This window comes from Aplidium turbinatum, chromosome 4 (genome assembly GCF_918807975.1).
Source record: "Aplidium turbinatum chromosome 4, kaAplTurb1.1, whole genome shotgun sequence".
Classification (NCBI taxonomy): Eukaryota; Metazoa; Chordata; class Ascidiacea; order Aplousobranchia; family Polyclinidae; genus Aplidium; species Aplidium turbinatum.
This window is the reverse complement of record NC_137475.1, coordinates 161974-180399: the sequence shown is the minus strand read 5'-3', so window position 1 is coordinate 180399 and position 18426 is coordinate 161974. Positions and strand designations below refer to the sequence as shown.

The window sequence follows — 18426 nt, the reverse complement described above, 5'->3', positions numbered from 1 at the left end:
ATGGTCAGAAATAAAAACAACTCAACTGAACTGACATGACGAATTTTAATTTAATTGTTCAAACATTTTATTTTTATTCCCTTCTGCACGTTCAGCGACGTTAAAACGATCTGAAAACAGTTAGGCTACGGTACCCGATAATTCCCTTTCAAAAAGAAAATTTTAAAAACTCGCCAAATAGGGCACTCGCCGAAAAAGGCTCTCGCCGAATAGGGAACTCGCCAAATCGGACTAGCCGAATCGGACTCGCCGAAACGGGCCATTCCGGAAACAATAACCCTAACCCTAACTCACTTTTGATCATAGCTAGGCTATGCATCGTTGTGCAAAGTTTGCTGTTAGTAAGCGATTGCATGGCCATTTGTGTGGGCCAACTGTTGCATTTTCAACAAAGCTAGATGAGAATGCTGCAGTTGCATCGCAACGCTTGGAAAGATTGATTGAAGCATACCAGAATTATGGTCATAAAGTTGCTAACGTCAATCCTCTCTATAAACTGCCTAGTGGTGGATGCAAAGAGCTTGATCCATCAATGTATGGCTTGTCAGTAGATGATGCAAATGGTTACCAAGGTATGAGGTTTTTCATTGTGTTCCACTTTTGTTGGATTATTAGTATTGTACTGAGACTACTGGTACTACGTACCCAGGGTTGGTTGGGTAAAACCTCTGGGAGGTTTTTCCCAGTTTCCCCCGGGTAAAACTGGGGGAAACCGGGTAAAACTGGGGGAAACCCTCAAAACTTCTAAATGTGTTGTTTGTGGAGTTTCTTATGCAATATAATGACTAGCCAGCTGTTTATCTGTTATCTCATGACATTTTCCATCTGAATTGCATTCATCATCATAATCCATCGTCGGTTTGTTCCCCACTAGTGGGGGTGGCCGATTGTTTCCGCGCAGCAATTGTTTTAATCCCTTTTCTCCATTTCACCCTGTCCCTTGCATCTTCCTCCTTCAGTCCGACTTTTTTAAATTCATCCTTCACTTGTTGTTTCCACGTTCTTCTTGGACGACCGCGTTTCCTCTTCCCATCCACCTTTAGATCTAGTGCCTTTCTAAGAAAACTTCCTTCCTCCCTCCTTATCACATGTCCATACCATCTTACTCCATTTGCCCTTGCCAGTTGGTCTATGGTCTCTCTCATCTCTAGCATATCCAACAATTCTTCAGTCCTTTTTTCCCTTCTCGTTTTCACTCCACACATTGCTCTCACCATTGACCTTTCCGTTCTTCTCAGGATTGCCAGTTCACTCTCTCTCAATATCCATGTCTCGCTACCATATAGCATTGCAGGCCGCACACAGCTCCGATATACTTTCCCTTTCATCCTTAGTGAGAATTTTCTGCCATACAACATTTCCCCACATTCCCTGAACTTTGCCCAGCCCAATCTTGCCCTTGTTGTCACCGCTGCTTCACATCCACCACTTCCATTTATCCGATCACCCAGATAACAGAAGTCTGTCACTGTTTCGATGCCATGGCAGAACTCATCATCATGGCCTTCCACTTCATTCCTTCCTTTACTGCATTTCCCACAAACAAAACACTTCGCCAATCTTGTTGCGGCTCTCTTGACATTAGCACATCTTGCATGTACCCACTTTCCACATTCCTTGCATTGCATTGAATTTCTCATCACTCTCTTGCCACATATTCCACAGGGATCTACTTTGCTCTCAACAACTGTTCCTTCTGCTCCACTCACCATCACTTTTGTTTTTTCAAGATTCACCTTCATACCCTTACCCTTACCCTTACCATACCCGCATTAATACTTAGATAAAATCAGGGATATCTATAACTACCTATAGATATCGACCTGTAGTTATAGATATCTGACTACCTGTAGTTATAGATATCCCTGGATAAAATAGATAAAGCTCCGGATCATAGAGTGATATTTCAGGTTTTTCTTTTGACACTCTCTCAATGTGTACTGACTCACTGTCTGCTGGCAGTACCAAGCTACCAATTGTAATTTCTTATTGAATTCAGATGGTCTACCTCCAGCCCAAAGACCACGCCAGTCAGTGTTGTGCTGTTGTGACTAAGTGCTTCAATTTAAATTGCAGCTTGCAAACCAACTGATATCTTCCAGCACTTGTCGGAAAGCAGTAGGTGTCGTCCACATAGCCTTCCCAGTCCGAGTCCCTCAGTGGCAAGCACTTTCCTAAAAGGCTTCCTCCCACAGAAAAAAAAGCCTCAAAAACGATGTCTAGTGTGCTACTCTCCTGGAAGGAGAAAAGTGAGAAGAAAAATGAATGAGAAAATGTTGATCAGTTTCAAAAATATATGACTGTCTGCAGATGAGCAAGAAACTGCACGCAACTTTGTTTTTGAAAAAGATGACAATTTCATTCTCATACTGGCAGGATATGAAACTAAGGATAGGCCTACATCTATTTTTTCAAACATCTCTTTTATCAAATCAGTGAAAAAATTGTCACCACTTAAATATTGGCAATACATAAGAAAAGTTGCAAACAAAGAGCCAGTAAAGAAGTTTTGTTCATCGATGATGGCAATATCATCATGTCCACCATACAGTGCTGGAATAGAACCCTTGTTCAGTAGCATGGCATTAATCCACACAAAGCAAAGAAATAGACTGGGCAATGAGAGGGTTGCCGAATTAGTGCATGTTTATAGACACTTTGGATGGAAAGAATCTGAAACACCAGATGAAGAGCTGTTCAAAGTGGACAATGAAGACTGTCGACATGTTATCAATGACTGAGGTTATACCGGCTCTTAATCTTTCTTTCTTTGGCTTTTGTTGTTCAATGTTGTTTACAATTTTGATCGCTGACTGCATGTTAGGCACAGGGGAGCATCTGACTTGATAACATACTGGTATGTTCATCTATGTAAACTATAATGATTGGACCTATCTATTATTAGATATTAGTAAATCACAATATTTTTCTTTTTTTAGGACGAGCACAGGAAATCTTATAGGTTCATTCAAAATATGATCTTTAAAAATTTCTTATTTTTATTTATTTATGTTTTCTTATCAATTGTTATTTGCGAGTATGTTAATGTTTTTCTCTGTAGTACCATGTGTACTGGACCAGAATACAATATTATTATTATTATTATGATGGTAATAAACATTAACTATGAGGAGTAATCATTATTTCATTCACATTTGCAAATTTTAACAACTCAAGTTTTTCCCAGTTTCTCCCAGTTTTTCCCAGTTTCCCCCAAAAGGTTTTCCCCAGTTTCCCCCAGAGTTTTACCTGGGTAAAACTAAAGTGGGGGAAACCTCCTTGGCCAACCCTGTACGTACCTATCATTGCTGGGATAATGCATTGTTGTTGCTTGCTAGGTTTGATAATAATTTCAGAGTATTTTGTGACTCATCTCGACCCTTTTGTCAAGACTGCACCTTTACATCAGAACACGAGCAAAAATAACTTTTCACAGGGATATTCAAACCGCAACATCTTTGCTTTTTTGCTTAGCATTGAGCACTTTTTATAGTATTAATAGTTTTCATTGTTTCATTATATTTATATACAGTCGACTTCGCTTAATTCGGACACTTTGGTTCCACTCACTTTTGGCCAAATTAAGAGGATAAACGGCTTTGTCCGAATTAAGCGGAAAATCAATTGTTTGTTTCATGGTATGCGTGAAGGCAGACAACGCATTAAAAATACCATTCTGTTGCGTGATAAATGAATTGCAGCTGCGATATTCTGCAGTAATTGGCACTGATCACATGAAACGCACAAGAATTATACCTTCTGGTTAGATGAACTGTACAGTATTTCGATACCAAGCGACAACAAATATATTACTGTGTAACACACACATATACAGTCTTCGAAATTAGCATATTTTTACTTCGGCAAAAACGTTGCCGAGGCCAAATGGCAAAAGTTGAATTTGCCTCGGCAATTGCTGTGAACGTTTATTACGAAAAAATTGTACCCAAACATGTGAAACGAGAAGCGAAAAATGTAATAGAGTAGTCTATCAAGACCACATTGTTTGATTTGTTGTGATGTAATAATACCAAAAATAGCGATAAAGCGAGCAACGCGATACGCACGCTGTTACGATAATTCATGTTAAATAACTCACGGGGGAGGGGGAAGTATGTTAATTTTGGGTTGATTTAACGTTCGAGTCAGCACAAATCGATTTAATTTTCCCGACCGGTTGTATTGCATAACAACAATGCCCAATAAGAAATTTACATTTGTTTTACATTAATTCGACATCTAGCAACATTGAATTATCATAAAATAACGTTAATTGCTCAACCAGGTACTGGCAATAAATTAATAAGTCCCTGCGAGAAGATTGTTTCGATTTACGTTTACACCTGGGTTTTTTTTTCGCTCAGGCTTTTCGGTCATTTGTCCGAAATGACTTGAAAAAATTTGCTTTTTTTTATTTATATCGGTCATTTTTCTGATGAAAAAAATTTCCTTTCAAGTAGCTGATACAAACCAAAATTTGCACTTCCTGACTAGCTACAACATTAAGTTTCGCTGAGAAACGTTGTCATGTTTTATCTGAGAAAAGTTAGAACAGAGATTTTGACCGAATTGACTGTTTATATTTTTTTTTGAACATTTTGACCAAATTGGCTATATTTTTTTGGACATTTTGCTAAAAAATTAGTCAATGATCGAAAAAAAAACCAGGTGGTTTACACTAACATAATTTCGGCACAATTGGAATACTGCGAGCAACACAAATACTATTTGATAAAGAAGTAGTCAGAATCGGAATCATCAGATGCTGCATAGGAGGATGAGGTTGTCTCGTCATCACTGGAATCAGACACATCAAGAGGCTCAACGCTTGGCTGTAAATCTACACTGTCTTCGTCGTTCGCAATGAAGCGGCCACGTTTTGCAGCTTTTGTGCTTTGATACCCATCAACACGCCTCTTTCTCTTTCGCAAAACTCCATAAGGGTGTTGACTAAGGAACAAATCTGGCTGTAGCATATCGACTGGGAGGAATGTCTCTTTCTGCACATCGCACTCGCATTAGTGCTCTTTGGCTATCATTGTTGAGATGCACTCTAGAGAAAAGAATAACACAGTTTCAACAACACAGCCTAACTATTTTTTATACATTTATCCTTGATTTAGTACAGTGTAAACCAAAAAGTACGCAAAAAATTACATTTCATTGGTAAATCTTTGTACATATAGATTATCAATTTATCATACGTAATTTTATTACTCCCATGTACCTGTCTTTGCTGAGCATTCTTGCAAATGAAGAAAACACACGCTCAACTTCCGCATTGGAAAGAGGCAAAACGACGCATATGGTGAAGAATGCTACTGTGGGTACTCGAAACAGCACACGCTGCAGTCTCCCCTGGAGTCAAACTTTTGCTGCTGGTGCTAGTTTCTTGAAGATGCAAAACTGCCCGTTCATGAACGCGTGATGTCATATGATCGGAAGCATTACTTTTCTTTACTGCCGAAGTATCATTTATCCAATTTTGTACTACTTTTTTAACTGGGCCCGTAGCTTTTCTAATTCCGATTTGTTTACGTCATAAAATTCTTTACAAATTTTGTAAAATACTACACTAACTTTTCCTTCTGTCCCCTCTGTTTCATAACGTATAGCAGGTAAATTCCACTTTGTAAGTGTATCTTCCTTTGCCATGATTTATATTGGCAATGACACTGGTAAAGAACAAGCATTCGATGAAAGAATAACTTTTGCGTAACAATTAAGCCAGTATTTATAAGGTTGCAAACTTTTTTTTATAGTTCACATGAGCATTGTCAGCGCATAAAATTGCACCTGTTGTTGTTACGCAACCAGACATCTATCACAAACGCAATTAACAAAGCTCACTCTAAAGGTTAAAGCGTTAACCTATTACTTACATTTATTCGACGTCTGTTGATGTTGTGTGGTTTGTTGTGAAAGCGGCGCGATTGTTTCTGATACAGCTGGACGAGATAACGGAAGGCGAAGCGCGATAAGGAATAAATGCTTACAATAATTTGACGTCTACTGGCATTGAATCAATGCAAATAGGTTGATATTTCTATAAAAGATTCAATTGTCCCAGCTCGGCACGTGTCTAAGCGCCGGCGAAGTAGAAAGTAACCCAAATAAAAACATCAAGCAATAGTAAGATTGAATCAACTTCCTAGTCTGGTGTGGTCTAAGAAAATTACGGTTATTTTTGTAATCTTGTGGTCTTTACAAGCGCTCGTGTGGCCTCAGCATTTTTATTGCCGAGGCTAATGTGCCATTCATGCATCTGCCTCGGCAATTGCCGAGGCTAATTTCGAAGACTGCATATAGGGTTGAAATAGTACAGTAATTTTTCAAATCCTGTGTCCGAATTAAGCGGAGAATTGTCCGAATTAACGTGAATTTTTTACGTGTAATTTTTACTTTTGTTCCGTACCCGAGCCTTTTAGCCGAATAAAGCGGTTGTCCGGGTTATCCAGTGTCCGAATTAAGCGGATTCGACTGTATATTATATTATACAGTGATTTCCCTAACAACAAATATTTAGTGAAATAACCCGAAACACGAATTTCAAAATGAACAGGCTAATGTTTGTTTAAACTCAAAAACTGAAATGGCACAGGTGAGAAGATTGCTATCCCTATTTCGGTACTAAAATTAGACCAAAACCGCTTTTCAGATTTCAGCAAATGTTTCACCTAGCCCAAAATCCTTTCCCAAAATAAATTGAAAACTTTCTGACCGTCTGCACTAACTTTGCTGTAAATTCTCTTCTATTGAGTAAATTTATTCCAAAATAAACATGCTATTGAAATAAACATGCTATTGGAAGATTTGTAGTATCCACGAATTTCCCCAACTGCGCAATTACGCATTAGAGATTTTTCCCTAAAACACGAAATCCTTGCTCTAAATCACGATTTTCATTGGTATGTTTAAAGTAGTTGGAGTTTTCAGCTGAAATTATTTTTTTGTAAAGTAGACGCAACTAGCTAGAAGTGATTACCACCAAAAATATATATATATTCAGAATTAAAGAGTGATTAAGTAAAGAGGAAAGAGTAAAGAGTTAAACATTTTGCCATACACGTTTCGTGCTATTTGCCACAATGGGTTTCTTTTATAGATAAAATAACCTAGACTGCTTTTAGTTGTCAACGTCTATACCAGTTGGTATTTCGCTGTATGAGCCAATTAACAATATTACACTGTTAAAAATGACTCTGTTGGATACCTGTTACGAAAGTTTTTCACATGTAGAAAACAGCCTAGTTTCTGACCAGATGTTCAGAAATACAGATGAAAAAAAACGCTATTTTAATGGAAAGGAGTTCTCTTCCAGAAGAACATTTTGAACACTGCGGAAAAATTCTTTGATTGAAGTTCTAACGCTTGGTAATCTGCATATTTCGCTCCTAATTTAACTGTGTTTGCGTGCGGGAGCCGGGTACCTGTATAACCATTTACGTACTAAGCGAGACTTAAGAGATGCCAAAGGAAAAAAATCTCGCAGTAGGTTACGCTAGCGGCATAGCCTAAGGGCTTTTTTCTTTTGCAATACTCAGTTTCGCATTTACAACATTTCTCTTCCTGGAGCAAAACAATTAATATATGATACACGTCTGGTGGGTACACAACTTAGCGCTGGATAGTGGATACTCCTTTGCAAGCACTCAATCAGCGACTCAGCGTTAAAAACTTAAGTGACTCTGACGTACATCCACACAACTTGTGTGGTAATTCACGGTCAAACGCTTCTCTGACTCTTATGACGTCATATTACTATTCCACAAACAAACGCAGAATTTTTGGTTGTTCGACAAGAAAGAAAAAATTGCAGCCCTGGCTTCAATGTAAAGGTATGGGTGTCAACATCAAAAAGACAAAGATTGCAATAAGTGGAACGGAAGGGAAAACCACAATGAGAGAAAACGACCCTTGTGGCATATGTGGAAAAAGAGTAAGGAAAAATTCTGTTATGTGTACGAACTGCAAGAAGTGGGTCATGGTCTCATGGAAGATGTGCAAAGATGAAGAGAGTGACATGCAGATCCGGATACGGCTTTGCATGAAAAAAATGCAAGATGATTGAAGAAGGAATGGTTGGTCCTGTTGAAAAGCTGAATGACGAAGTTGAATGAATGCCTTTTGCTATCTTGAAGATGGATTGAATGCCAGTGGTGGTTGTGAAACGGCACTGCGGCAGTGACTGCAAGAGTAAGGTTTGATTGGGTGAAATTCAGAGAGTATCGAGAGTTGGTTATGTGGTAGAAGATTTCCGATTTGGTGCTCACAGGAAAACATATTGGCGATTTTAAGAACTGAGAGAGCGATGGTGAGGGCAATGTGTGGTGTGAAGCTGATAAACCAAAGGAATACCGAAGAACTTATGAACTTGCTTGGGTTGAATGAGAATGTTGATAAGTTGGCGAAAGTGAATGGAGTGAGGTGGTATGGGCATGTTTTGAGAAGGGATGAAGATGATGTTCTGAGAAGAGTGCTGTTGCAAGTGGAAGGTCATAGAAAGCAAGGAAGACCCAAGAAAACGTGGAAAGGGCAAGTTGAGGAGGAAAGCAGCAAGGTGGGCTTGACAAGAGAGGACACGTTAGACAGATCGATGTGGAGGTATGTGTGAAGGCGATTGCGGCACTTGGAGGTAAATCCGGCCACCCTCAGTAACAAAGACATCAATTAAAACTGGTCTACTGCTACTAACACGGAGAAGTTTAAAGATTTGCAGACATTATGTTTTTTCAAAGAATTTCCTAAAAATTTAAATGAGTTACGTTTTTATACTTCATACAATACATACTTCATAATTTAACCTATAACTTTAGTTTTACCTTTCATAAAATTAGGAAAAATTCACTTGCACCCGTGCTGCCAGGTTGTCTCATGTTGAGTTTCAGCACAACTACTAGAATTTAATCTAGTTGACATTTTGTATGTTGCCAGTGGCAAACAGGTAGTACAACATAACGTAAAATATATATACAAACTGTATTTATCAACTACAACTCAGACAAGTAGCTTACTTTTGCAATTTAGCCACCCATCAAACGCAAGCAAGTCTGCCTTAAATCGAATTGAAAGCTTGCACGATGTATTATTGAGGCCTGTGTTGAAGACTGCAATAATTCTAACATTCTAAACTAGATACCTTGTTTCAAACGTTTCTTTATTCATATGCAGCAATGATTTTTGTCACAGGGTTTTGTTTTAACTTTCATCTTATGGGTTCACGTCTTTTAGGTGCAGACTGTTAGGCGCCGTTCAAATAGGTGCGCACACTGTGGCGTCACGGTCAGTATAAAAAAATTTCATACAAAGCACACACTGGTTTTGTACGTCGATGGATCAATCGGACTCACCGAAACAGGCCATTTGGGTTTTTTAATGCCGTTGGAAAGAAAACTGACAAATCCATATTTTACATAGGATTCCAAATAACCTTGCTTTTTGCCATAGCATGGTTGCTGGTTAACTTTAGTCTGCACAAAGCATTGTGCAAGTACTGTATATGATGGGTCTGCTACTATTCGGCGAGTCCGATTCGGCGAGTTCCCTATTCGGCGAGAGCCCTTTTCGGCGAGTGCCCTATTCGGCGAGTTTTTGAAATTTTTGAAAGGAAATTATCGGGTACCGTAGCTTAATTATAATTGCCGTTTTTACATCGTTTTAACATCGCTAAACGTTGAAATCGTGCAGAAAGGAATAAAAAGAAAATGTTTGAACTCATCATTATCAACTATTAAATTAAAATTCGTCATGTCAGTTCAGTTGTTTTTATTTCTGACCATCATATGAAAAACAATACACGTCAACATAGCAAAGGTAGAAGCGACAAAACGCGAACGTTAAAACGTGCTTGTGACCGAAGTAAGTTATTGAGTTGAAAGAAATTTGGCACGGTCGCAACACAGGGGTCGATCTTAACTTTTTTTTTCACTAGCCCACCGGACTAGTTGCTCCCCGTTTTCACTAGCCTGCACGATTTTTCACTAGTGCGGCCAGTTTACTGACTTTTCACTTGTCTGATGACGTATTAACAATAGCGATAACTACTTAGCTAACACTCAGCGTTAGACACTTTGTAGTAACGTTGAATCAGCATTTGATCATCAGGATTTGCTTCTAGTTTGCATACTTCATTCATTTAATCGTATAATTGTGCCTGTTAGCGAAAAGAGAATGTCTCTTCTTTGCTTCGCATAATTGTCTTCAATGTTCAAAGGCGAAATGAAGCAGAGGTGAGACATACGCATGCGATCAAAACAAAGACAAGTGTCTGTAATCCCAGGCCGCCATAAGCTAATAAACATCGCACTACAAAAAAAAACAATTTTCGCACAGCTGGGCTTCATTAAAACAGAAGAGCACACAAAAGGAATAATCACACTTCCCAATAAAGAAGTTTAAATGCTTTTGATGTCATCCGTAGGCGACTGGCTTTCCAAGGAATGGACACGGACAAATTATTTCGGCTTGAGAAGGAAGTGTTGGAAAGCATGTCCAAAAGTTTAAACCAGAAAACTTTGGAGAATTTTTTTTTAAATTGCTGAAAAAAAAACAGCCTACTGTTGTGAAAAGCAGTGCATAATTTCATTTGTGCAGTTTCGTTCAGTTGAAGAACATTGCAAATTAATTATTTTACCAGACAGCGCAAAAGACTTGAAAAAAAAACTTTGCGATTTCAAAACAAACAATGAGTGTGAGCTGTGTTTTCTACCATACCACTATTTTCGTAGGCCACGTTCCATACTCAAAACTTCACAGCTGGCACGGAGCTAAAAATAGCACTCTTGAATCAAAAACATCAACGTCAAAGTTGGCGTTGTGACATCACAGATATCGTTGAGATGAAAAGAAGTCCGATTGCCACAGTTTGCAGAAAAATGCTTTCATCATAAATGCTCTCCCAGTCAGCAAAGCTGGTCTTTTTAACATTGTTTCAACGTCTGCAGATAATAAATCAATGTAAAAAGGACCAGTTTTGCTGGTTGGAAAATACAGCATAGTGTTATGTAACACAGAATTAGTAAACTCTTTAAAGTTTAACCAGAATATTGTAAACAGCTGTAGGAAGTATCAGTTGTAGTGTGGCGACCGCCGACCTGGAGGCTGGCGTGCTCAATGCGAGAAAAAAGTAGTCACGTGCTCAGTTGACCTACTTTGCAGCCTTGTTCGTGCAATTTCGCCTCTGGCAAGCAAATTTCTGCAGTATTTCAGAGTGAGAGTGACCTCAGTGACGTCGCCAATCGCCATTTTGTAAATCAAAACTTTTCACCAGCAAATATTTTCACTAGCCAATCGGACTAGTACTGCAACATTTCTACTAGTCCGCGCAAATTTTCACTAGCCATTGGCTAGCGGACTACCGCTAAGATCGAACCCTGCAACACTTTCAGAAAAATTTAAGATATGAAGGGAAAATAAAACAAAGAAAATGTTACAAAAAAAAAAATAAAATAGATTATGTTTATGTCTATAAGTTAGTACTTTTGAATAGTTAAAATGATTAGTTTGGACCAACAAATGTGTGGCCTACAGCTTGGATTAAAAGGAAATTATCGGGTACCGTAGCCTAGTTATCCCGACTAGCAAAAATTTGTTCCAAGAACACAGTTCATTTTTACATTGTAGTAACAGAATGAAAAGGCTAAACAAATGTGTGGCCTATCGTGTTAACGTCGCTAAACGTTGAAATCGTGTAGAAAAGGGAGCTTTTGCTGACTAGGTACTTTGAAACTGAGAAACATTCACAGAAGCCCTACGATTTGTTCCAAGAACCCATTTAGCATAACATTTCATTTGTACATTGATTCAACGTCTGAATACATTATCTTAAAAATGCAACGTATCGTAGGGCTTCTGTGAATGTTTCTCAGTTTCAACGTATTAGTCCAGTCAAATTAACCAAAAAAACTGGCAAACCCGGAAAAAAATAGTACAAAGCTAAAATTTTGCCACAAGCATCAGTGCATGGTCTGAAACAAAATATCAAAAATCCGCAAAAATCCACCTTGGGCAAAAAAAGTTATGGGATTTTTGAAAAATCGAAATTTATAAAAAAAATTATCAAAAATGACTGAATGACAATATAGGCAAGTGATATATGAAATTGAAGCTAATGATGAGGCAAATACAATAAGGATAAATTTAGGTCAAAATGAAGTTATTTCAACGAGTTATGGTTCTTTCAACATAAAAAGCCTATACATTAAACCAGGGGTTACCAAACTTTTTTCTCTGAGGGCCGGATTGTTGCGAGATTAACAACTGCGGGCCGGATGCAAATTGCGAAAAGATATACAACTATTTAGAATCTCTATTGACTTGAGCACAATAAATAACAAAGTCAGCGGTGGAATAGCAAAGTTGTGATGAAAATCGAAAGGTTGCTGGAAAAGTTATCCCCTGCTGCGATACACTACAGGGCATCGTGCTCTTGAAAAAACATTACATCTTTCCAAATTTGGCCTAGGCTGTCCCCATTTGTGGTGGCCTAATGATAAACAGCAACGTCAGTCCTTTACAAAAAATTTGGTAACTTTTTACCTTAACAGTTGTAGTGCAGCTGTTGTTTCCGCAGCACGTGGCGGGCCAGATGAAATCAGTTCGCAGGCCGGTTCGGGCCCGCGGGCCGTAGTTTGGTGACCCCTGCATTAAACTAATAGGCCAGCAAATATTTTCGTCTTACACATTAAAGATATCAAATATATTTCTGTGTATTTCAACAGGAGTAGTAGTGTTTTCGCATTCTTCTGATTCAAGTGAAAGAGGCTCAACATTTTTACACATTCCTGTGCAAAAGGTACAGGCTGAAACACACTTCAGTCCATTCCTCTTGCAGGAACATGCTGCATTGCACCCTTTCTTGCATTTACACCTAATAATGTTCAACAACTCTGGAGGTGCTGTGGTTCCATGTCCGTCATGATAGGAAAGTATTTTCCACATACAATCTTCCACCCCCAGTTTTCAGGATTGATGACCGTAGCAGGGATAGGATGCCTCCATTGCAAGACATGTAGATGCACCCGCTGTGCATGATACTTGGCAGCACATTCTGTTGGCGGTAACTTCTCTGGACGAACACCAACAGTTGAAGATGCGACTGCAGACATGTAGCGATTGTATCGTAGCTCACAGAGTTTCTCGTCCTTACCACCATACATTAAGACAAACAACTTCTGACCTGCAGTTGAAATTTCTTCTACGTTAGCGTTTGTTGAATAGAAAAGCTGGCTTATTGATCTGATCTCCTCTTTACTTTTTACATGTTTCAGGAGTGCCACTTTGCCATGTCCAAATGTAGCCGAGGTGGTGTCACAACCACTCCATGCATGCAGAAATAAGATGTTTTTTACTATTTGTTGACCTATGCTTTCCGCAATGTCACGAATTCGGAACATCTGTAAACCAACCTTCGACTTTTTTGTTGCGTGTGAGAAAAAATATATATCATGTAGTATATCCTGCACATCCCAGTGGTGAATGAGCAATACAAGAATGTCAGTATCATCTGAAACAACCACTGTGTTATGTCCGGCAGTAGAGAGTGTTAATGCTTGTTTCGCTATCATGGTGTCTGCATCATTATCACTTTGGTACACATCATGACCATCTTGTTCCAGACCTTTCATCAACATTGCTATGAACTGAGTCTTGTTTGAGTCATTTTTTAGAAAAGCCTGCTGGTTATCTGGAACGATGAGATGTTCTGCAATCTTTGTGTAAGCAGCTGTTCGTCCACCTTCTCTACGGCTGTGCTCGTGATCCTTCGTTGAAGCTGCGTATCCATCAAAGACAACAGTAGAACCACCTCCATAATTATTTTTCATATATCCCACATACTGACTTACAACTTCCTTGTATGAAGAAGCTGCTTTCCAATAGACACGATGCAATAATGCGCCTCCATCTATAACAAATTTGGCATCTGTTAACTCGGAAAGCTCCACTGGTGGCACACCCTCTTTTAGAACGGAGGCAAGTGATGATTTCTTTCCTTTTCTCATCAGGTCATCCTTGAACAGAGAAGTTGGTATAGGAGCTAACTCATAAGCAAAAAGGGACTTAATATTGTCACTCCTTTCAACTTGAATCAACAATCTGGAAAACAGCAGCATCGGATCTATGTGTATGGTGTCATCTGCAATTTTTGTTCCTTTTCGAAGATTCTCCAGAGTCCTTACTTGGTCAGCTCGCTTAAAGGACATTTCCGTGTAAGACTTGTTGTCCATTTTCTTCTGCATCATGATTCCAACGTCTTCCACAATGTCGCAATTAATGCCGTCTTTCTCATCTGATGCTTGTGCAGATGACAAGGATCGTAGAGCCGGGTCAGTGGCATCGAATGGGTTGTGATTCTGTAACCACGTGATCATTTTGCTAATGTCTTCAGAATCACGTTTAATTCTGCTGACTCCCATTTCGGCGTGTTGTTCACTGGTGGCCACGTGCAGTTCAGTGAAATCACTCATGGAATGATGGATTCCAGCACACCGGTGCATACTATAGATCCATAAAATCCTAACCGCTTCTGTAAATCCACGTCCCCGTGTCAGTCCACCTCGGCTTTTTAGGGTTCTCATCAAGATCTGTTCTATCGCAAGGTCTGTGGAGATGCCACACCAAAATTTGTCAGACCTTCTAACAGTATGATGTCCATGAGCTATGAATTGATTGTACAGCCATGGATGACTTTTAGGAAGATCGTGCATTAGTTGTAGATACAGTCGACTAGATTTGGCATAATTGCTGTGGCCTGTCGCTGCAAACAGATTTATCATTTGTGTAGTAGCTACAAGGTGCATGTTCCAGTCGCCAGTTCTTTCTGCTCTAATAAACAATTTCAAAACGGAAATGTACTGCAAATATTGCAACCACAGTTTAGCTGTGCGCGAAACATTTGACAAATATTGCTTGTAAAGTTCAATTCCATTTTGCAAGCGGTCGAATGACGTGCACATAATAGCGTCATCAATGCTGATCGTACCCTCCATAAGTTTTTGCAAACATTCGTGTATGATTTCAATGTCCTCATATTTCAAAAATTGAGAAGTATTTTCTTGTTTCAAACACCGAGCAGCGGGGTCTTCATATAAATATGCCGTTTGTAAATTACTATCAGTAGGCCTATCTTTGACGCTTTGTGGAACAATCGCTTGTAGAAGTTGAGTCATTAAAGCAGATTCAACAAGTATGTACCCTCGAAGAGCTCTTGCAACTGCTCTTCCACTCATCATTTGAATGACTGAATTAGTGCCGTAGCATGTTTCCAAAAGTTCAGACAAACCTGATCCAGACATCATTTTGCCAACGCTACCCAAAAAACTCATTACTGTGTGGAAACCTCCAAGACGGCAAACAATATTCATTTTTTTCGAAAGGATAATTTCAACTGCCTTTACCCACAATGGTTGGTCAAACGTGATACATGGTGTTATTATATTCAACTTCTTTGCTTGATCCTCGACAAATGATAATGTGGAATATATACACGTTTCATCGGTTGACTTAAGGTCAATGAGAGGTAGGAAGAGTGGTTCAGATTTATAAAAGTCACTCCCAGCTGACAAACTCTGCATGAATCCAGACCAACATGGTCTTCTTGGGGACAAATCATTGAACACAGCAATGGAGTGCCAAATATCTTCAGAGATCACTTTCCCTGTCAGTGTATACGGTATCTGAAGCTCCACTGCTGGTTTTATGACACAACTGGAAAGAGCAGGTTTCAAGCCGGCTTGGTAAAATTTAATAGGAATTCCTTTATTTACAGTAAGATCCTTAGATCCGACAGTCGTTAACCTTTTAATGGGTTTTTGGCTGGTCACACTGCCGGTGCTATTTTTTGTGGGAGTTGAAATGACCATGACTCCCATTCCATGGAAGGAACCGCAGCCATCAATCGTAGCAAGATTATGGTCAACATTATCTGCCACCCACTGAGAGAAGCTTCCTGGAAATGCCTCAGGTAATAGCTGTTCAATGTTCTCACTTTGAACAACTGCTTGCTTGAAACGGTTAACTTCACTGTACGATATGGAGAATCCCAGTCTGAAGAGTTCGTCAATGAGCCACCTGGAGCCAAACATATGATCCGCCTCCACACCAAGTCCAAACAGTACAGGAGGTAAAAATGACCGTGGTTTTGCAGCTTTTATGATACACTGACCTATACTGATCTGTTGTTTGACATTAGGAACCAGGGCCTGCAGCGTAAGTAATAGCAGAGGTGGAAGTAGCTTCAAGCCCTTTTCAGTGTTCTGAATGTCATCATCACTTGGATACATGTCTGCATAATATGTGGTATTCTGAAGTTGTGCTCGAATTAATTTGGCAGCTGCTTTAACAATTCTTCTTGCATCATCTTCAATATTCTCCTTTTGCTCGGAATACCAGGAACGGTGCAAGATGTAATTGGCCATGTTGCGAAAACAAACAACATTTTCCTTTCCATCCAGCTCAGCAAAATAAATGTGATTACCGAAGTGTACTTCAAATTTTTGTTTGAGTCTTTTAACCGAATACACATTGGAGCTTCCCGCCAGTTCAATCATTTTGTCACGTAATTCTGCCAATGTGTATAGTTCTGAATCCCCATAATTTTCAAGCCAGTTACACAAAGCGTTGAAGTGCTCAACCATTACAACATCAGTTGGACGACCTGAAGGTGACTGAAAAGCTGCATCTGGTGATTTTCCACAAGAAAACTTCAACTGACAATTATTATGGTAAATGGCTTCTACTGCAACCAAATCTAAACAATCATGTAGGCGAATTTGAACTTCTGCTGCCCATGGGTCAGATCGCTTTTCACATGCTTCAAGGATTCTCTTTCGAAAAGGAATAGTTGTTACCTCATGAACTTGAGTGTTACGATCTGGATGCTTCCGATCGTAGTTAGCACTTTTTCCACAGAAGAAGCAATCACGCTTCCAATCAAAACCAGACGTATGCGATCGTCTCCATTTCTTGGAAGTTCCTCCTTCATCAGATGCAGTCATTCTTCTAATCCTTTTCCTGTCAGTGTAGTTTCGACGGCATTTATCATGCACAAGAACACCGGTTTCTATCTCTAATTCTTCGACCATTCTGTCGTCACAGCGGAGATGAGCGAAATGTAACATGGTCCTTTTACCCTTATCTCCAACTTGCTGCCGTTTTCCATATTCTTGGCACTCTTCCTCAAATCCTTGAAAACAGATGATGCATTTCTCATTCTGCTTTATTGCGCCTGCCATATCACAGCCTGCAAAAAAGAAAAGATTTCAAGTAGTGTAGGCTATAGTTAGGCCTATATAATAACATTTTTTGAGCACTCTCTATAAATTACGCATAGGCCTACTTACAAGTTTTAACTTGTTTAAAAGCACAAGCACAACTTCAAGACGTGTGCTTTACAATAATTTTTTATACTGTAGGTGAAGTGGCTTTGGTCTAAAGATGTACCTTGTTGCGACAAGTGAAGCAGTAACTGCAGTGATTCTAAGACAAGACGATGATCCTGTAGCTTCTAGCGACGTAATCTTGGCAGTTCCAGTATACATTTAACAGATCAAACCTCAAATAGAATATTACTCAACTTACTCTTACTCAAAACAATCTTATTGAAAGAGAAACCTAGAATCAATGAAACAGGATTAGCAGTAAAAAATAGTGGATATGTCACATGCCTATGTTGCCATTCGGTCATTTTTGATAATTTTTTTTATAAATTTCCTTGTTTTTTTGAAATTGCCATAATTTGTTTTGCCCAAGGTGGATTTTTGCGGATTTTTGATATTTTGTCTCAGACCATGCACTGATGCTTGTGGCAAAATTTCAGCTTTGTACTATTTTTTTCTGGGTCAAAACCTAATTTGACTGGACTATATCCTAGTCAGCAAAAGCACCCTTTTCTATACGATTTCAACGTTTAGCGACGTTAAAACGATAGGCCACACATTTGGTTAGCCTTTTCATTCTGTTACTACAATGTAAAAATGAACTGTTGGGCTAACTGGGTTCTTGGAACAAATTTTTGCTGGTCGGGATAACTAGGCTACGGTAGCCTACCCGATAATTTCCTTTCAATCTAAGCTGTAGGAGTGTAGGTCACACATTTGTTGATCCAAACTAATCATTTTAACCATAGGCGCCTAAGCCGTGGGGGCCAGGCCCCCACGCATATTTCCATGTGGGAGCAACTTTTTATGCGGCATTGATACATAAAACAATAGATGAACTAGCGATCGGCAGCAGAAAAACATTTTTAAATGCAAACCGCAACAGCTTCGCAGTAAATAATCACTAGAACGAGTAGCGATGCTACAATTCCACCCCAGACAAAAAAATTTGTCATTTTTACGTTGATTTAACGTCTGCAGACGTTGAATCAATGTAAAAATGACTGATTTTGCTGCCTGTGACATAGCAAAAATCTACCATTTTGCGTCG

The 18426-nt window shown here is 39.2% G+C and overlaps 1 protein-coding gene across 2 annotated transcripts in view; it reads left to right on the top strand.

Moving 5' to 3' along the window:
- The first annotated feature begins 311 nt into the window (after window positions 1–311).
- The window catches only part of LOC145768407 (2-oxoadipate dehydrogenase complex component E1-like), a 61573-nt gene continuing 43458 nt past the window's right edge, over window positions 312–18426 (top strand). For both annotated transcript variants that reach the window (XM_082579892.1, XM_082579891.1), the window contains exon 1: window positions 312–572. In XM_082579892.1, the coding sequence (XP_082436018.1) occupies window positions 314–572 (259 nt within the window). In that variant the 5' untranslated portion in view covers window positions 312–313. The remainder of the gene's footprint in view (window positions 573–18426) is intronic.